Here is a 21,790-nt window from a genome sequence, read left to right as displayed (position 1 = left end):
TTGAATGTTGGATGAGTAGATAGCAAAATGTGAAGTGGCTATCAGCAGGTGGATGGAGGGTGAAAGGATGGATGGATGGAAGATACAAGGAAGCTTTTGTAAGGTGGGCTCAGGTGACATGCTTTGCTTGCGTGCTGGCATTAGAGCTTTAGTTCACAGAGGGGGCTATTTTAATTTTCTGCCTACTCCCTTGCTGTAAGAGCCTGTGCACGAGCTGGGCAGTGAAAATGTTTCTTTATCTATTAATATATGATGTACAACAAACATCATGTATTAATAGATAAACTTCAAAACAGGGTATTTCCTCAACATAGGAAGGGTTTCCATATGTTAAACATGTTAATACATTAGATTAGATCACTGTATCAAGAGGCAGTTTGTCAAAGTAATAGTTTTTAAACGTGAACTTAGAAACACTCCTGCCTCCTTGCTTTGACAATGTCATCAGTGAACTAAGAGGCAAGTCATGTGTCCTTTGTGTGGCCTAGGCTCTAATTACACTTAGAGCAGCATTATAGTCTATTTAATCGAGCACAGAAAAGGTTTCTGTACAGCGCACATCCTGTACATGCACATTTCAAGGTGCTCTCATCTGCATTCATGAAGATAAAGGAAGCCTGGGACAATATAATAGTTTTCTCAGTTCAAACAATTTGGTGAGAAAGGGAAGTCTGGGTTGAACTTAGGTTTCCTGGTTTCACATTGTGCATTCAGCTGCAAGATGAGTATCTCTCTTTCCAGATTTACATCAAGTTTTACATGAAAGGCTAAATGCTTTGTCTATAACTCTTAGAGCATGAGATTACGGTGGGTGGCAAGCAGAAGCCGCATGAGAACTAAGCTTGTTTTGGGCTCAAAACTTCAAGTTAACCTCAAGCAGAGCCGGGCATCTGGCTCAAGCCAGGCTCAAGCCAGGCTCAAGCCTTCAATGCTCTCACCCATCTCTAGCACGATAAAATGATGCAAAACCATTTGTGTATGTTATTCTCCATTATGAAGTATTATTTCAGCCTCCATTAAATCTTTTTGCGTAATTATGTTTTGCACCATGAATCTTTACTGGATTCACACGTTGTGCATTATTCTGCCATCTAGTGGTTGGGTCCGGATTTTCTACTATTTTCCCAATTTTTTTTTGTCCATCTTCTTTTTCTACTTTTGCTTGTTGGTGGGCGTTGACGGAACCTCCATTTGGTGCCTCCTCGTGACACTATAACACTTCCTCCGGATGGCTCCAACCCAGTTTGCCATCTTCAGATTTATTTTTCTCTGCCGTTGGGTCTGGATGTTTATGTGGAGTTGTCTTCAACTTAACAAGGGCCTTCGAAGAATTACCAAAAAACTGCAAGGAAAATCAGACAAGTAAGAAAAAGTTATTCACCGAGCACCTTCAGGGGGAGAGAACGAAAGGAAAGACCAGCGTATTTCGTCGGATCATCGAGAATGCCCGAACAGGGGCTCCCTACGTGGCATGATGGAAAATACGGTGTTTCATTTCTGTAAGAATTGCCCCCATAAATACGCCCAAAAAGACAAGCATCCAGTTGCAGTCTTTGTTTTCCTGTCGACCACTGGAGTGAAAATTACAACGCCTGCTCTGTTTTCACACCAAAGATGCTGAGGGTGAGACAAAAGCAGAGAATGGCACACCCCACGCTACAGGGACAGAAATCTGCATCATCACTTTGAGATCTGGGCCTTTTGAGCAGCAATGAGGAAAATGCCGCTGGGGGTGCAAAGGAGAAACTTCAGAGGGCGATGAAGACATCTTAGAGGTCAGACATGAGGTGCCAAAAAAGAGCTGGAAGGAGGTAAGCTAGTCCCAATCCTCCATTAAGACACAAGAGTCTAACAAATCTAACTTGTGGCTTCAAAAGGGGGTCTCGGCCTCGAAACGATCATCATCAGCTGGTAAAACTCACAAAAGGGAGTCCCACAGACCCTTCGAAGGAGTTTCCGATGGAGACAAAACCCTGAAAAAATGTGAGTCATCCAAAATCATAATGACAAAAGATGCCACATGGAAAAGACCCAACTCATACTCAAGCTATTGAGGCACACAGTCTGTACAGACAACAAAAGAAACTTCGATGATGAAAAGAAAGCAGTCGTCGACCAGACCCGAAGTCCTGGCCGTGGAAATTGAAATAAAAAGAAGAGGCATCGAAGACGAAATGCCTGCGCAACTCCAGAGGAAGAGGGATTTCGACAAAAGTCTGAAAACCTTTCAAATCCCACAAAAAACTTAGACCTCGAAGGAGTTTCTTGAGTAGCAATTTCAGGAAATTCAACCTCCTCACATGCCTAAGCCTCAAGAGGAAGAGGTCTATTTTGAAGAAGAGGAACAAGGTTATGTTCAACTTGGTGATGAAGGAGATTAGGGGGAGTGCCAGTGGGAAGACCTGGAAGGAGACTCTCCTGAAGAGGATGTCAAATCCTGTCCTTCAAAGTTATCACCCCAGAAGATATTGGAATCTACAATTTAGTAATAAAGAATGCAGCAGATAAGTTTAACTTGCAATTGTAAGAGGACAAACCACAGTCGTGTTACCTCTTAGAAACACTATTGCCAACACAGACAAGGAACCAGTATCTGCCTATGCTTCCTGGTATTCTGGACCAGGGCAGGGAAGCCTTTAAGGAGCCAGCATCTTGTAGGGCAGTCACGCCAAGAACAGGGAAGAAATATAAGTTCTTGTTGAAAGATCTGCCGTACATAAAGGGCACAGTTATATCAGACTCTACTATCACGTCAACTGCAAGGAAAAAGGCAAATATCCCCTCGATATCAGGGCCACCTCCAGATAAAGAGAGCAAAAAGATGGAGCTCATGGGTCGGATGATGGAACGCAGTGCAGCCAACCAATGGTGCATTGCCAATTCCAGTGCTCTACTCAACAGGCACACACACCAGCACTGGGACAACATAGGGGAGCCAATGAGGCACCTTTCTGACCAATATAGAAAGAGGGTGGCACATCTGGTGGAGAGTGGCAAAAATACTGTAAATGCTTGTATGAAATCTGTCCTGGATGCAGCGGACACGTCAAGCCGCCAACTAATGATGGGAGTTACCTTAAGACCCCATTCATGGCTCAGAATTTCAGGGTTCAAAGGTGAGGTCCAGGCTAATATTATAAACACCTATTTCAATGGACAGTAGGTATTTGGTAACTCTGTGGATGAATGTTTGAATCAGTTAAAAAGAGACAATGAAACTGCAAAATCCATGGGAGCATTGCAATTTTGAGGAGGATTTCGAAGAGGCTCCTTCCCTACAAGAAGACCAGCTTCTAGGAGTAGGTTTCAATCAGGAAGTACTCACCAGAGTTTTCAGGGGAGCACACAAACAACATCATCACAACCGAATTGGCAGTACCACCAAGGAAGGCATTACTTTAGTGGAAGAGTTAGAGTCAGAGGACAAACAACAAGAGGAGGATAAACTCCAGCATGCAAGTGACTGCAGCACCAACCAAAGCTTCAGGGATCTAAACAACAACACAAAGTTCCATCACACTTCACCAGTCAGTGGAAGATTACAGTGTTTTCTCCAAGAGTGGAGGAAAACAATGTCAGACAAATGGGTTCTAAATAATACAGTTTGGACATTGCATAGAATTAATAAAATACCCACCAGCAAAGGGGCCAAAGAAAAGGATACATTCAAAGGAGGAGGAGACAATTCGAATCCTCAAAGAGGTTGAGGAGTTGCTAGCCAAGCAAGCTATAGAACCGATACCAAAGCAAGAAATCAACGGGAAATTACTCAACATATTTCCTAATCCCAAAAGTGGACCGGTCACCACGACCAATTTTAGACCTCAGATACATCAACACATTCATAAAAACTAAAGAATTAAAAATTACAACTTTGCAAGAAGTTCTTCCTGAACTTCAGGAAAGGGACTACATGGCGACTATAGATTTAAAGGACGCATACTTGCACATACCAATGAATGCAAAATACAACAAGTATCTGAGATTCGTAGTAAGGGGAAAACACTACTAATTCAAGGCACTAGCCTTTGGAATAAAATCATCACCAAGAGTGTTCACAAAGTGCCAAGCTGTGGTAGCAGCACACCTCAGAAGAGGGGGGGATACATGTGAATCCGTATTTGGACAATTTGTTATGTAAGAGCACACTCTTACCAAAATGCAAGCATTTTAAGGGTGATGATAACTACATCCTCCGGGTTTCTTGTTGAACATTGAGAAGTAATCTGCAGAACTGGACCAGGAGAAGATGTTCTTGGGAACAAAATTTAACTCCATTTATGGGAAAGCATTCCCCAGCGAGAAAAGGACTTATTCTCTCTGCTGGAGGAAACTCCTTGTTACCAGAAAGGACAAGCTTTGACAGTGAGGACTGTGAGGAAGTTGTTAGGAAAGATGGCATCATGCATTCCCTTAATCCCATATGTGAGACTAAACGTGAGACCAATCCAGGAGTGGCTTCAGAATCAATGGTCTAAAGTGACGGGAAATAGTGGTTGTCACGCAGAAGATTCAAGAGGAAATGGTGTGGTTCAACAGGGAAAACATTACTCAAGAAAGGCTATTTCTGCAACCAACTCCTTCAATAATTATAACCACAGACCCATCACATATGGGATGGAGAGCTCACATAAACTCGCTGGAAAATAAGAGGAATCTGGAACAATCAGAGTGCAGTACTACACATAAATTAGCTGGAATTAAAGACTGTTTTAATTGCCATGAAGGCGTTTCAGAAACACATTCTTGAAAAGATGATCTTAATTCAAACAGACAACACAACATCGATGTTTTACATCAACAAACAGGGAGGGACTCAATCCCTGCCCCCCTCGAAACTAGCCCAAAGACTCTGGAATTGGGCAATTCAAAGAAGCATAGACATTCAAGCAATTCATCTACCAGGGAAGGAGAATTACGAGGCAGACAAATTGAGCAGACAGGCCTCATGCTTGCACGAATGGGAGCCATACCAGAGAGTAGTGCAAGACATTTTCAAAAGATGGGGAACACCAGCAATAGACCTGTTTGCAATGCCCTGGAACGCAAAATGCCAACGCTTTGCATCCAGGCAACCACACCTTCAATGTCAGGGGAATGCCCTTTCGATAAGCTGGTCAGGGACGTTTGCACATGCCTTTCCACCAGTACCACAGTTACACAAAGTGATCAACAAATGCAAGGGGAGCCACATGACTCTGATTCTAATAGCGCCTCAATGGGCAAGACAGGTGTGGTACTCGGAGATAGTACAAATGGCTGAAGGAAATTTTCAGCCACTACCAAAAAGACAGGATCTGCTATCAATGGAAAACGGAAACATACTGCACCAAGAAGCAGAATATTTCAACTTAATGCTGAGGCTCCTGAAGACTTAGAATTTGGGCACGTGAGGTTGCCAGAAGATACAAGGTCAGTACCAAGAGAGGGTAGAAAGCCAATAACAAGGAAATGTTATATGGCAAAACGGAAAAGATGGTCACCTTAGTGTGTGAGAAATAAATTAAACAAAGGGATTACAAGAGAAAGGACAGTTTTAAAATATTTAACTCATCAGTTACAGGAGGGGCTTACTTATGCTTCTTTGGGAGTTCATCTGGTCGCTGTAGTGGCTTATGCAAGTACTCAAATAGGAAGAAGTTTTATTGCAGCACAAGTGGTGAAAAGATTTTTAGAAGGAGTAAAGGGGATAGGGGGTACCAGCGCCGCCTTGGAACCTAAATTTAGTTCTTACACAACTCACGAAAAATACATTTGAACCATTATACAAGAAAACTTTGCAACTGTTAATATTAAAAACTGCTGTTTTAATAGCTGTTACATCCTTACGCAGGATCAGTGAATTACAGGCACTCACTATTCAAGAACCTTATTTTCAAATTCACAAAGACAGAATTGTCATGAGAACAGATCCACATTTTATAACAAAGGTGGCTTCACAGTTTCACATTAACTAATCCATTTAAGTACCCGTTTCTTTCAAAATCCAAAAAGACAAACAGAAAGAACTCTACACACAGTAGATGCAACATGTTGCATTGTGTAGTACTTTGAAAGGACCAAACCTTTTAGCAGAACTCAACAATTGTTTGGAGCATTCGCCAAAAACTATCTGGGAAGAGCAGTGTCAAAGAACTCTACTGCAAGATTGGTTGTGGAATTGATTCAATCATGTCACTCCAATGCAGGAGAAGCATTACTTAAGGCACCAGGAGTACACTCAACACAGAAGAAAGTAGCTACCATTGCCTTTATGTCAAACACTCCTTTACAAGAAATTTTATGGCAGCAACTTGGGCTTTAGTGCACACATTTACAAAACATTATTGCATTTATATACAAATGAACAAGGAAACTCGGGTGGGACAAAGGGTGTGAAAGCATCTATTTACAAATTAGTACCCATCTTCATCCCAACTACCACAGTAGTAGAAACTGCTATAAAATCATTGGACAGCATGTGTATCCAGAATAACTCTTGAAGATTTTCTGGATTCACAAGCATCCCACCCACCTCCACCAAGAAGATGAGAAAGACAGAACAGAAAAAGAAAAAAACCTAAAAAATGCCAACTGAGGTGGAGATGTCCGGTGGAAGTGAGACAACATCACAGGGAGACACCAACCGGAGGTTCCGTTGATACCTGCCAACGAACAAAAGTAGAAACAAGGAAACAGGTCTCGCATTTGCTTGAGTTAGAGCTATTAGCGTTGTAAAGTCCTAACCGGACTTTCTTGCCACATAAACTGAAAATGAAAATGAAACGTAAAACAGTTTCACATAAGCGAGCCGATGGCTGCCATGAGCATGAAGAAGACACACAAAAGGAAACTGTAGTGCGCTCGCAGCCAAATGTATTAGCAAAAGTGCAATTATCCATATAACCAGAAAAAGTGCAATTATCCATGTAACAGGGTCGATGTCATGCAAAGTGCTCAACTACTGCCCAGCGAGATCACGCGGTGTAGGAAATAAAAAGAATAAGTAGTCCAGAAGCCATGCGGAAAACTTAGATCCTAGTATGTTTTCAGTAGTTTACCGGTGCTCTCGAGGAGGGCTAAACAGCGGAAAAGGCATGACGTATGCATGCCTTCCACTAATGAAAGCAAGCGAATTTTAAAAGGCAAGCCCACGAACCAACCAAACTGATGGGTGTGACATGGGAGTGGTTAAAAGCCCACAGAGTTATTACAACAGGGGCCAGAGCGCTTGCGTGCTCAACTCTAAAATAGATGGACTAAAACATTTTGGAAAATAATAAGAAATCCGGACCCGTCCACTAGATTACGGAATAATGCACAGCACGTGATTACAGAACATCTTCAAGCTGCAAACCTACACCTACAGGTAAGAAACCTTAAGTCATTCTTCATTTTTACTTTTAATGTGGCTACACGCCTTTCTTTTCGTCTTAAACTCCCAATACCTAGTGCATTTGCAAAAAATGCGATGAGGACCATAACAGTTGTGAAACCATTTGCTTACCTTATTCTCCCTTCTTACCAACAATTTCATAGTCAGGTACAAAAATATATCTGGCTTCAGATGCCATTGTGCTCCAGCTGGATAGCTAGCTACTTCTGACTCTCCAGGGAGATTAATGACAGAGTTACTGAAGGCTTCTTTACTATAATGGCATTGGGTTAGAAAATTAGCTACAGCAAGATACAGTAAATAACATAAACTACATTTAGCATCCAGTTGGGGCTAATACTTCCAGCAGGAATATGTCTTTTTTTCAAATAAGTAAAATAGGGGGCTGATATAGACGCAAAAAGCAAGATGCTGTATATGGCTCCTCCCCAACTACCTCTCAGTAATCTTCAGTCAGTATGTACCTAGTCTAAGCTTAAGCTTAGCCAGCCTAGACCTCAAAGTTACATCAGATGTCTGAGTGCTGCATTGAGGTCCCATTCATTTCACTTACTGGGGTCGCTACCTTAGAATGTTCTTTGGGCCGAAAGCCCCTCAGTCCCTCTGCTGGCATAATTTGAGATTTCTCTCAACCCACACCAGAGTTTTAAGAATTATCCTAAACACCACATCCACGCACTAATCTGTCACTGAAATGATGTCTGTGTGTTAAAATGATTTACGTACCATGCTACATTGTTTGTTTGTATTATCCACCACTTCCCATCCACGCCTGCGTACCCACCCAAAACTGCTAAGATGTCGTGTGCACTGTGTCCTTATTCTACGTACACTTCTTGTCAATATGCCCTGATGTGTGCAACTAAAATAAGAAAATAAATAACATTTTTGGGGCAGAGATAAATCCTCAAATCCTCTTACAGCATTCATGGACTAATGTTAATATAAAATAGGGGTTCTAGGGACAATGTAAGGACTTCAGGTGTTCACCGCTGCCTTCGGAAGTCCTTCGGTTTACTACAGTTTTTTTTACTCCAAGCCAATCAGTGGGGCTGAGAAGCCTTAAACAATTTCTCAATTTAGATAGGATAGGACCAGTTCACAATGCCTTTTATGAGCTGACGTAGGTTAACTAGTACTACTATAGTACTGAGTAGGTGACATAATACTCCCATAGCACTGTGAGTAGGTGACATAGTACTCCTATAGTACTATGAGTAGGGAAGTAGTACTCCCATAGTAGTATTACTAGGTGAAGTAGTACTCCTGTAGTACAATGACTAGGAGAAATAGTACTTCAAGAGTACTGAGTAGGTAACATAGTACTCCCATAGCACTTTGAGTAGGTGAAGTAGTACTCCTATAGTACTATGAGTAAGGAAGTAGTACTCCCTTAGTAGTATTACCAGGTGAAGTAGTACTTCTGTAGTACAATGACTAGGGGAAATAGTACTCCTATGGTACTATGATTAGGTGAAATTGTATTCCTAAAGTACTACAAGTAGGTGAAGTAGTACTCCTAAATTGTGTGGTTGAGTCTTCGAAGAAACAGCCCAAAAATCAATGAAACCATATATTCTACCACCCACGCTGAAGTGAATCTCATCCAAGTGCTGAACATAGCTCAGGGTACCAAAGGCAAGAATACCAAAGTCTTGATGTCCAGATTTAATTGGCTACCTAAGATTCATTTGTTGTGGGTTGTTGGTTTACTCTGAGCACAATCACTAGGCAGGCGCAGGTTGTAAATGAAAAATGGTGATATGTTTTTAAGGAACTGCATGGTAGTTGTTGGTGGCACCAGTGCCAAGGGACACCTCTCTTTTGGAAGGTCAGCTTCCTCAAAAACCCAGCAAGAGTCCAGCATCTGCTTCTCTTCCAGAATGTGGCCTTTAACTGCACATCAAGGAATAATTAACTACTAGTGAGGTGTTGTGACTGTTAAATGCCCTTACTCGACTGGTGCACAAAATCTCCTTAATGCCCAAGTGATATAACTAACACTTAATGGCTGGAGTGGTCACTATTCATTGACGGTCACCACAAAAATCAGAGCCAATCAAAGTGCAAGCTTTATTCACAAAACCAACCACCCTTCCAATCAGGAGTAAGTGTCTTTTACATACTTTTTCATCATTTTCCTGGCAAAGAAAATGTTGATTTCAGCAAGATAAGGATTTTTATGGATTGTCCCAAGGCATTCTTGACAAATCTTCCTTGGTTAGCACGCACTGCCCATGGTAATAGGAAAGGTGTTGAGGTGGTGGGGGCCCTGGGGAAGAGTGTGCTTCATAAACAGGGAAGCAAAGCTCGTTTTGCAGGGGAACAGATGTTGATACTCCCCCAGCCCTCCCTTTGGACAGTTGTGGTTTCATAGTAGCAAACCAGGAATCAAAGGACATGAGGCTGTCACATACACTCAGGATAGAGGTACCCTGTAGGAAACCACCTTCTTGAGCAAGTCCACTCCCTGTGACCTTCATGGACACTACACATGGGCTCACATTTACCTGGCACATTTAGTATCACACACTGCAAATCACAAACAATTTGGAGTAAGTAAGAATCTCATTAATAGGGGTCTCTGCAGACTATGGTCACAGGCTGGTCACCACAGAGGACGTTTGGGGCCCATGAATAACGCCTTCTGAGGGCGGGACCGGCAAGCTATGGGAGGCCGCAAACCTGCAAAAATTAAACATTCAGACTGGTCGGCGGTATTTGAAGCCGCCATTTAGGTATCAGTACAGTGGAAGCCTGTTGGGTCAAGAGGGGAGTGTGGGATGGCACTCCCAACAAAAAAGACCTTGCAACATGTCGAGAAGGCCGTGCATAAACACTGGCTACAAGCAATATGGGTAAACAAACTCAAAGGGACAATCAGGAAGGCCAAGAAACAAATAGTTCAGACATGGAACGTGTTTATAGAAGATTGAAAAACCCACAGTGTATCCACTGCTTTCTGTCGAAATGTGCACCAATAAACAGCCTTTGGGTTCACCGCTTTGACTCAACATGTCAATTCTACAATTCAATATCGATATATGTTACAAGATTGGAACTTTACATACTGGATACGCTGTGGATTTTTCAATCTTCTATAGTTTCAAGATTTGACTTGTGGCAAATTGGTCCATACCCCATTTGATAGCCCACAATTGGACCAAAACGGCATTCCAAAGGATGAGAGAGTTGGACCAAAGGAACACTGCTTCTTGAATGGAACGTGTTAATGACCATTAGTTGTGATGTTTTGTTACATACCATGTAACGTATAATGTAATTAAACTACAGCTGTCAATACTCCAGCAACGTCTTCCCTCTTGTTTGCTAAGAAAGAGGGAAGGGGGGACTGGGAAAAGGCAATGGAGTACATGGGCAAGAGAACGTCCGGGAAGGGTTGGCGGTCTCTTGCACGTCAGGGAGGGATTTACACCAGTGGGTGGATACGCTGTCTCACCACCTAACAGAAGCGGGTGAAAAGGCCTTTTTTCATAAAGTACCAGTGAGCAGCCACTAACCATCTGGCGGCCCTACAGCCTGTTATTAGAGTATAACAGAAAGACTCAACAAACAATAGCGGTAGACCCTGGATGCCGCCCTTCAACAGTACCACACAGCCTTCTCTGTCGAACACCGTCCAGAGTTTGGAAAACCTCCACCAGGCTCACATGGAGCGTTTCCACTGGGTAAAAACATAAGGTAGTCCAGGCGCACCGTGCAGGGTGGCCCGGCTTTACCAAGTCTGCTGGTACATCTGTCCATGCTGCATGCCCTGCGCAGAGTTAGCGCACTCCTGACCAACTGATATGAAAAACCTGTGTTCCCGCGTGATGTTGCCCGTGCATTGGTTGGACTTCTGTTCCTTTAGCGTGTTTTCGTGTGCGGTTCAGCATGTCTTGTCATGCGTCGCACGTTTTTAGCTTACCCTATAGAAGTCTTATGGGTGTTTTCCTCCTACATTCTGCGCACTCTGGGGCCCATATTTATACTTTTTTAGTGCCGCATTTGCGTCATATTTTGACGCAAAAGGGGTGCAATCTTGCAAAACACAATTGTATTTTGCAAGTCTGCGCCGTTTTTGCGTCAAAAAGAGGCGCAAATGCGGCGCTAAAAAAAGTACAAATTTGGGCCTGGGTTTTCCTGTTACACTGTGCTTCAGGGTATTTTCTTATACATTCTTTCTTTCGCACATTACACTGAATTCTTATAGATACTGTAGTTGAACATGCCTGTCTTATGTGTTTTACTCTTACACGCTGCATGCCTGCAGACTATACCATATACATCTTGTGCATGTCCACACTTGTTGATATGGCCTTCTTACACTCTGCAAGGATTTTACTTGATTTTCTTGTTCATTTGGCATTATCCTTTGCACATTTCCCTCCCAGAGTATCATGAGTGCCCTGCTAATCCAGATTCATGTGTAAACATAACTTTGCACACAAATGGGGATCACGTCCAGCGCAGTATTGCCACAGTTTATACAAGGTAGAACCTGGTGGAATTTGTGCATGAAAGAATATCACATATTCTGAGTTCAGTAGCCCTGACAGAGGGAAGGGGTGCAGCATTATCACATATTTTCAGATTCAGAGATGCAGAACTCAGAAAGTGTTTCCCCTACAGCACTCTGTTCAAACTGCACTCTCTGGTATCCACATTTGCTGGTGACGTTATTACTGCCCGGGATAACGGGGTAAACAGAATGAGACTGTTAAATGCACCATGTCTTTTACATGTTTTCTGTTAATTGCTTCTTTCCTTCTGCACGTTTTCTTCTTAAACATTGCATGTTTTGGACATGTTTTCCCTTTATGCTTTGCATGGAGGGTGCATATTTTTCCTTACACTCTGCATGTAGTGTAGTTGTTTTCCCCGTACAATCTGCATGTAGTGTAGTTGTTTTCCCCTTACACTCTGCATGTAGTGGTGGTTGTTTTCCTCTTACACTCTGCATGTAGTGTAGTTTTTTCCTTACACTCTGCCTGTAGTGTAGTTGTTTTTCCCTTACACTCTGCATGTAGTGTGGTTGTTTTCTCCTTACAATCTGCATGTAGTGTGGTTGTTTTCCCCTTACACTCTGCATGTAGTGGTGGTTGTTTTCCCCTTACACTCTGCATGTAGTGTGGTTTTTTTCCTCTTACACTCTGCATGTAGTGTGGTTGTTTTCCCCTTACAATCTGCATGTAGTGTAGTTGTTTTCCCCTTACACTCTGCATGTGGTGTGGTTGTTTTCCTCTTACAATCTGCATGTAGTGTAGTTGTTTTCCCCTTACACTCTGCATGTAGTGTGGTTGTTTTCCTCTTACAATCTTCATGTAGTGTAGTTGTTTTCCCTTACTTCTGCATGTAGTGTGGTTGTTTTCCTCTTACAAACTACATATTTGGTGCAAGTTTTCTTCTTAGACTTTGCACGTTATGTTCATCTGTTTCTCTGATTTGCTACATTCCTTGCATGTTTTCCGCTTACATTTGCATGTTTTTGCACATTTCCCTCTTACACTTTGCATGTTCTGTGCATGGTTCCTGTTTATGCTCTTTATTTGTGTAGATGTTTTCCTGTTACATCCTGCATGTTTTGTGTATGTTTTTCTCTTACACTCTGAATGTATTGTACACGTCTTTCTCCTACAATCTGAATGCTTTTTGCAAGCTTTACTTCTGCACTGTGCATCTCCTGTGCATGTTTCCTGTTCACATTCTGCATTTACTGTAGATGCTTTGCTGTTGCAATCTGCTTTTTTTCTGCTTACACTTTGAATATATTGTAAATGTTTTTTTCTCCTACGTTTGGAGTATTTTTGCACGTTTCCCTCTTACACTTTACAAGTCCTATGCAGGTTTTCTTTTTACATTCTGCATTCATTGTAGATATTTTCCTGTTACAACCTGGATATTTTGTGCATGTTTTCCTGTTACACTTTGACTTGATTGTAGTTGTTTCCTTCCTACAATCTCCATGTTTTTGCAAGTTTTCCTCTTTCACATGTCTTGTCCTGTGCATGTTTTCCCTTTACATTCTGCATTTACAGAAGATGTTTTCCTGCTTCATTCTCCATGTTTTCCTCCTGCAATCTGAATGTATTGTAGATGTTGTCCTCCCACAATGTGCATGCCTTTACACTTAGCATATCATGTGCCTGTTTCCTCTTACACTCTGCAGTTATGGTAGATGTTTTCATCACACACTTTGCGTGTTGTTTGCAGTTTTTCCCCTTGAACTTTGTGTGCCTTGTTCAAGTGTTCTTGCACTCTGCTGTCACCTAGGTCCAAAAGAATGAACGTGTAACTTGAATTTACAAGAGGGTGCTTGGCTCTGCAGGTGATGCCTCCCTGTGCATCGCCTGTTTCTCTTGGAAGTGAAGAAAGCAGCTGGATTTAGAGTTCTTTCCATCCAGGTCAATCTGGTGTAATGTTACGAGTATACTTTTGTTCAGGCTCAGATTTACTAACATTTTGCGTTGTGGTTGCACCACTTTTTTGGCACAGACATGATACAGAATGCTAGTCTAGACTTAAAAAGCCACGCAAGGGCAGAATTGTGTGGGCTTGTGTGGCTTTGTCAAGAAATGTACCACAATTGCATTACTTTTCGATGCAGTCTGCACCACGCATAGAAAGAGGAAAAGGCATCTATGGGTTTCTTTTGTGCAAGAAGGTAGTGCTTCCTGCACAAAAACAATCCCGTCTGTAACAGGCACCCTTGCTCTATGGTGCAAGGAGGCCTGTGTTGACGCTAGGCAGCACACAGTGAGCAGAAATGCTCTATATCTGTGTAAATATGGAGTATTTCTGCTCTCTCCTTTTCATGCAGTGCAGCACAGCAACTTCGCTTAGTAGTAAATATGCCCCTCAGTATGTACAAATGGGTGGTATGATCCTCAGTCGAAGCAAGAGATTTAGAGCCTCACATCGAAATAGCCACATAGATAATGCAGAAACAGCTTCAGTGCACCACGACAAGTGACTAAAAGTAATTGTAGGTTCACAGAAAGGTCTGCTGCCATAGTAGGATTCCCAGTTGCTGCCTTAATTTGCGACAAAATACCCAGTATAACCAAGGTAAATAAAATATGTAGGCTTCTTTTTGGATGCAGGACTCACTCTGAACTCTAGGAGGCAGCAGTACGTAAGGATTGATTTCTCAGCTTTAAACACCTGAGGTGGAGCCTTAAGCTGCAAGGATTGTCACTAGGGACACATGAGAACAAGCCCTTCTGGAGCACTCTACATATATCTGTAAAATACTGTTTTTCGCACTCTTTCTAGTAAGTTTGTGGTGCCAGTAGGTGGTGCCCTAAGCCTGCTTCCCCACGTCATGTGCCACAATTTATGGATGTACCAGCACTGTAGAAAACTACTCTGTGGTGATAATTCCAGGTTGTAACATTACGCATAAATCGTGAAAATAGTGTAATTTTGCAGAAAATACACATATTGCTCATTGAAAATAAGGTTGATTTGACTTTTGACTACACCTGCTTTTATTTGGAGCTAGCATTTGAAGCAGAGCGAGGTAGTACTGGTTTTGAGTGGAATCCCCAGGATGTTTGCACTGTTCTCACCCTGTAATGCATCCTTTGCATGCCTTTGCACGGGCTTGATGCTCACAACACAAAGTAATTTTCTCATTTGCTCGGTCAACCTTTCTGTTAAAAAAATATTTGCTCAATACTCGATCAGCTTATTTTCGAGCTGCTTTGCCTCACTTAAGTACAAAAGAATAATATATCTGGGACTGAGTTTTTTCATTTTCCTGTATACCCTGAGCAGACCCTTGTGTAGTGCTGCCACAGTTATTGCATCCCTCACAGAATAATGTCACTTTTTAGGTCGAATCTAGACAGAGCTTGTGCTTTCGCTTAGCGGCCTGTTGTAGCTGGTTTGTGAAGTTCAGCTCCACCTAGCCATTGTGATTTGTGTATGCCAGTGTTCTTTAAAAATCCTTGCTTGCTACTGGGTAAGCATACTCTTTGTCCCAATCTCGTTCTTTTTTTTCTCCTCCGAGGAGATTGGACCAACTACTATCTAAATACACTGCTCACCATTCTAAGAAGCGTTCAGGGACTACTTTGATCTTTCATCTGGAGCACTGGAGATGAGTGCTTGTCTTTCTTTCAGTGTAGTGTTTTCATGGTTCAGCACGGTGCCCGCTTCATGGACGCCACACTTTCCCTTCTACATCTCTGCAGCACGCTTCACGGTCAAGGCGCTTCAAGCTTAGTTCTTCAAATTTAATTAACTTTGCGTCACCGCCGGCAGCCTGTCCATCACTCCCTCTCCCTCACAGAAGTCGTGCTTCTTTTTTAAGCACGGTGGATGGCAGACCAACCTACACGTGCTCCTACACTAAGGACGGCAGCAGACTGTTATTACATGCTGTGTCTCTACCGCCCCCTCAGCTACATATGCATCGCGACTGAAATGCGGCAGGCAATGGAGCCCAGAGACGAGGCAGCGCCTTAGAGCATAAGAGCTCAGCCCTGGGGCGTTGAGAGCAGGTGGCATGCAAGGCGAGGGGGCACCGTGCACAGCAACGCTTCCGAGCAGCCAGCCCAGCTGACAACATGGCCGAAGGTGCATTTTCATTCCCCTCCCCTGTGTGCCCAATCACGACCCTATGGCAAAGCAAGAGATGTGGGAGTGATTCGTACTCATGTCTTACTTTAAGTGCTGCTTTTCCTGTGTTCCCCAGAAACAACAAGGTAAAGCTGCGCTTTTTACTAACCCTTTAAAACAGCGTTCTTTAAAGCTGCTGGTACAAAGTGCAAGGCAACTTCCCAGCAGGCTACTCCTGTTCTCTCTCTGCCTTCCACCTTCAGAAGCTGTTGAGTTGTTTGATCACAGCTCTCCTCCCCTCCCCTCACCCCTATGCACATCGCTCTTGAAAAAAAACAGGACAAAAGAAACCATCGAGGCTTACTAAAAAAAAAAAAACAGCCTCGTTTTCTCAGAAAGCGCAGCTACAGCAGAAAACCCGTCAGGCTGGTTTATTTATTCTTTGAGCTGTAAGTTTCATCAAGATCTTTATCTTAAAGTTATTATTAAAAACTCTTCATCTTTGTAGTTTCCTTAAATAGCTGCTGGTTCTGACCCCTGTATTACTTGCACTCCAGAGAGCCTACACTAGACATTTTCCCTGACTGCCTTGCACAGACATGAGTAATCACTTTCATCTGGCCCAGGTCTTGGATTTACAGATAGCCCCTCCCCTTGTGCTTCAGCTAGTGTGACCTGTGCCAGAAGGTTGCTGAGTTAAATACAGGAAATACCTCCTACCTACTTGTACACTTTGTGAACAACAGAGTACTCGATTTACTCTGTGCAACACAACGAGGATGCTGTTTGTGTGTGGTACAATAAAACACAGGCATTTAAACTCTTGATAGTCTTGGTTGGTGAAACGTGTTGTTTAATCACACTTATGGTGTGAAACCTGTGACACTTCCGGTGGGCTTCTAGGCTAGTGTAAAAGGAACGAGATGGAGACATTTTGTAGCCAAAACAACCATAATCTCAATAAGGGCTGCGGCGCTCCATATAATGCCATGTTTCTGTTCAGCTCCATTCTTTCCTTTCCCAGTGCATTTTGGGTAGTGTAGTCTGGTACCTCATAATTATTTGAAACTGAAAGGCCCAGGTCTAAAACATTGTCCTGGCGGATAAAGCCATGTCTTGTCCTAAAAGTAAATGACATCGAGGCATTCCTTTCACAAAATAGACATCACCTCGTCAAAGTGCACCCGGCTGTCTGTTTATTTTGTATTCACTCCACCCCCTCTGCTCCTAAATTTGTTGATGGCCAAGCAGTAAATGTAAAAAGTCAAGTTCAGACTGTAACATCTCCGATCAGCCTTTTTGTTCCAGATACAAATACATAAAAACATATAGAAACCTCTTCACTCTTTTCCTGCTGCTCAGTATGTTTTAAAAGAACTTAAATCTGGAATATTCTCTTACATGGGAGACTGTCCGTGCCAGGAGTATAATTAAGCATTTTGAAGGCTCCTGCCGGGACTTCGTCTTGGATGACCGAAGGGTCACTGGGGATGTGCTGGATTCTTGAAGATTTCAGGGTGCAGTACCTTATGTGGCTAAAATAGGTCCCAAGGGACACCTAGTGACAGCCTTTGGTACTGCACGCTTTTCTCTGCTTTGTCCATTTTCTTTTATTGCTTATGCTACTGCTGGTTCCTCCTTTGGCACAAACTGAGAAAGTGGAAAAAATAGTGCAAATGTATTTTCTCCATAGACTAACATTAAAATTAAAAACGGAGTCATATTTAAGCGGAAGACAGCTAAAATAAAGCCATTTTTGCTTTAAAAATCTTACTTATTCGCAGTGCATTCTGTCACAGGCTTGGACCTCTTAGCACTAACAATACACAAGTCACTATTCTCCACTGAACCAACCAAGATTTAATTCTGTGGCTGTGTGGTTGCACACAGACGTCTGCAGTACATTAATTACTAGAGGTTTCATAATGTACTATAGTGCATTTCCTACTGATTCACAACTTTATTTAATTCGTTCTCATTTAAGCTGCACATTATTTTAAATATAGCTACCCAAAGGAAAAACATTGAAAAAACTTACAGAATATTTAGATTTTTAGCCACACCTTTGACCCCGACCCCAAGCTCATTGACACTGCCTTATTGCATGCAGCACCGTAGTTCCCATATTTTTTTTTATGCTCTTCAACCGCTGCCCAGATCTATCCAACCCTCTCCCTGCACCAGTGTTCTCTCTCTCCCTGACAAATGTTCAAGGACTCTCTATCTCCACATGTCTGGTGACCCCTTTGTTTTCCGGGTGTTCTCGCTTCCAGGTGTTCTCTCACCCTTTCAAGTGCCCAAAGCTTGTCAATCTATCTCCCCATTCTTTGTGTTCTCTCTCCCTTTAGTTTAGGCATTCATAGTGTCTGTATCTCACAGTGTCTGTGATTCCCATGTTCCTTTTCCACTGCATACCCTGCCACATAATTCCAAAACACAAATTCACTCCACGCCACACAATTCCACAACTAACAATTCCAATCCAAACCACATAATTCCACTCCACACCACACCACATAATACACTCCAGATCAAAATGCATTGGTAAAAGACATTGTCATTTACAATGTCAATAGCTCTAACTCTAAAAAAAATGCGAGACCTATTGAAATGAAAATGCTTGTTTGTGGTAGGGTCTCTCTCCAGCATGCTCTTTGGAAGTAGGGGGACATGTTTAGGGCAGGCTTAAGGGCGTGCTCAGTGGAGGAGACGTGCACATGGCTGCTCCTTCTGAACAGGTGGTTCCTGCACAATGCTTTGTTGAACCCTATAAGTAGTTATAAATAAATGCAGCTGTTTCATACCACTCTGTGTTTGTGTCGGTTTTATGTAAACAGTACCCCACAGCGATCATTTACTAAGGGATGTGTGTACACTGGTGTAACAAAAAATTATCGCCCCCGCAGAATGTGGTGAGGGGCACTTGAGTTGCCCATATCTCACAGATATACGTAGACCTTGGACTGAATGGGGGGCCCCCTGAAGGGTGGGTGGTCCACTACGCTGCAGAAACTGCAGGGCCCTGCATTACGCCTGTAGGTGGGTATTAGCCTGGCGCTGCACAATATTGTTTCGCGTCAGAAGACTTTTATAATGATATTTATATTGATGCAGTGCTTTGAGTCGCTTTGCGCTGATCACCCGTGCAAAACAATTAGGAAGTACACCCCCCCATTCCTGTGGCTCTAGAAGTACTCTTTTTTAACTCACCTCTGTGGCTCTAGAAGTACTCTTTTTTACTCCCCCTCTCCTCCAGAAGAGGCTGACATGTGCACAGGAGACAGCACAAGCCACATTGTTATAGGTGACCTGGCCAATTATTTTTTGTGTGACCTGCCCTACTCCAGGGCAGGTGATGCGTCCATCAACACCATTTATGCAGTGCAAGGTCCTTGACCGGGCAGTTCTGATGCACCAGCTTGCCAGTTGGTGCTGTTTCCTGAATTTGCCCCAGCGAGTACAGCACGTTCAGCCACAGGACCCATATGTGTTGAACCTTTGTGACCTAACTTTTTCTTTATTCTTATTTTATATCTCAGGACCAAAACGGTTTCGAGGACACCAAGCGAGGCCTGGAAGCCAAGGGGCACCGCTTCTTGAAGAGACCTTTTTTTCTGAACGTCGTGCAGGCTGTCGCTAAAGAGGGGACCTGCGTGTACGCGGAATCCGACAAGAGGAAGCGAAGCAGAGCAGCGGGGTACTAGCAAAGCGACCAATCAGAAATCTGCATCATTCGGAGCAGAGCACTCTGGGTAAAGAAGGAGCATTGCACATCCTCCACACTCTTCCGGCTTGAAACCAAAACTGGCCAGATGTCGCTCATTCATCGTTGTGTAGAGGCTTTCAAGCAACGCGAGAGCGCAATGCTGCCATATGTCTGAGAGAGAATGCGCGCCTTATGGACATACAAAAATGTGTCAGTGCCTTTAAGAAATGGATTTACATTTTTATGCATATTCAACTTCATGTATGGGAATATATTTTTGTATACATTTGCTCAAATACTCGTCCTGTGGATGAGTACATTTATTTACTTCAGAATAGTGGAATATTTGATTTGTGTTTCCAGTTTCCCTACACAGGTATTTTTGACGTTGGCATCAAAAACAGAGGAATTAAAAAATATAGTTGTCTATTAGGAGAATAAATGCTACTGTTTTGGTGGCTATGGGGTGATGCAGGAGACCAAAGTTTTAAATCTCATTGGAAGGAAGTAGAAGCACACCAACTATGGTGTTACAGTGACAGCTAATGGTGAACACTAGAATAACTTGAGAAACATTCGCACACATCCATCCCGAAATTCAAGCTGTAGAGAAATATAGACATATTTACTGAGAAAAAAAACATTTATTAAGGAAAGTTATAGTTTTCTACTAAGACCAGTTCTTCATCAATGGTATAAAAACGGACAGGTTCACTGACAAAGCTTTAGTTAAAAGAGATGTAGTGTTACGAATCGAAAAACCTAAGGCACACAGACACTCCGCCTTTACTAAGGCACATAACCAGAATGCTGTCCCCAGCTCCCTTCTTTTGACATCACACATGAGTTCACAACTGACACCCCAAATGGCATCAGTGACATTGTAAACAGCACCATTGATGGGACACAGAGGTGAGCACTGGGCAGAGGATGTGGACTTGAGCCACATGGCTCTTAGTTCTAATTCCAGTGTCCAGGTCCGAATTTAGGACCGGAGTTAGATCCTTGCGGAGGGGAATACTCTGTCACAGGTGTGATGGATATCCGATCCACTGTGTTACAATCCTATTATATCCTATGGAAAACATAATACGGTGGACTAGATATCCGTCACGTTTGTGTCGGAGTATTCCCCTCCGCCACTATCTAAATCGGGCCGTATGTCTAGTGCTTAATTTGTAAATGAGCGCATGGCGGGGTCCATGTTTTTGCTCAGAAACCATTACAGCTTGTGCTACTGACTGGAACTGCCATATGCCTGTGAAAAAGCTCACAACTAACCATCACCATTCTGTGCATGTGGCACGTTGGACGATTCCAGGCCACCCAAGGTAGTAAGAATAGCCCGCACGCGCTACAACTATTTTTTATTTGTATTTAATTGTTAAATTGAGGTGCTCCATACAAAAATAGACAGACAGCGCCACCATGTGGTGGGCTGTTATAAGTAAGCGTCGGTTTTAATGAAGTTCCAATGCGAAGGCACTGGCACTTAAACACAACCTTAAGCACTTAAGCAAATTAAGCACTGCCTTTGTCCATGAGAACTGGCACTGGAGAGAGCGCGTGACCTTCAGTCATGCACTGTGTCCGGTTCCTCAGCCCCAAGTAGTAACTCGGCATGAGACATGTGTGCAGCTCATACTGCAGTTCTGCCAAGGATCAGCCAGACTTAAGGGGAAGTGGATGCCAATGCAATCTGACTCAAGAAGATACTGGGAGTGAAACAATGCATATGGGTTTTCCGATCTGCAGTTGAATTCACTGGCTCGGTAGCCACATTTTATCATTTTTCAATGGGGAAAAATACACTTCCTACCCAGTTATCTGAATTTCCTTAGTTTTCCCAGGCAGTGGGTGTGCTCACCCTGCCCCCACCCAGATGTCCATTTTTTTTCAGGTTGCAAAATGGTTATCTGCTTGCAGTCATTCAAATTCTGTTAACAGAATCAAATGCTGAGGTCTGGGAAATGTAGGTGCTTTCTCCCCCCAAAAATCTGGTCATATTATCTCACGTTTTGGTAAATTTCTCAAAAGACCTTGGTTGGATTTATATCCAATGAACACCTAGTGCACAGAGGCAGTGGTCCGAGCCATTATTGAAATTTGGGATTAATCTGTTCAGAATTGTTTTTTTACAGCCT

At 42.9% G+C, this 21,790-nt stretch overlaps 1 protein-coding gene across 1 annotated transcript in view; it reads left to right on the top strand.

Moving 5' to 3' along the window:
* Positions 1 to 20,279, top strand: part of GGT5 (gamma-glutamyltransferase 5) — a 271,294-nt gene extending 251,015 nt beyond the window's left edge. Inside the window, exon 12 of the mRNA XM_069215133.1 lies at positions 19,480 to 20,279. Within this exon, the coding sequence (XP_069071234.1) occupies positions 19,480 to 19,644 (165 nt within the window). The 3' untranslated portion in view covers positions 19,645 to 20,279. The remainder of the gene's footprint in view (positions 1 to 19,479) is intronic.
* Positions 20,280 to 21,790: the final 1,511 nt, after the last annotated feature.

This window comes from Pleurodeles waltl, chromosome 11 (assembly GCF_031143425.1).
Source record: "Pleurodeles waltl isolate 20211129_DDA chromosome 11, aPleWal1.hap1.20221129, whole genome shotgun sequence".
Lineage (NCBI taxonomy): Eukaryota > Metazoa > Chordata > Amphibia > Caudata > Salamandridae > Pleurodeles > Pleurodeles waltl.
Note: the sequence above shows the minus strand (reverse complement) of the source record. Positions and strands in the feature narration are given on the sequence as shown.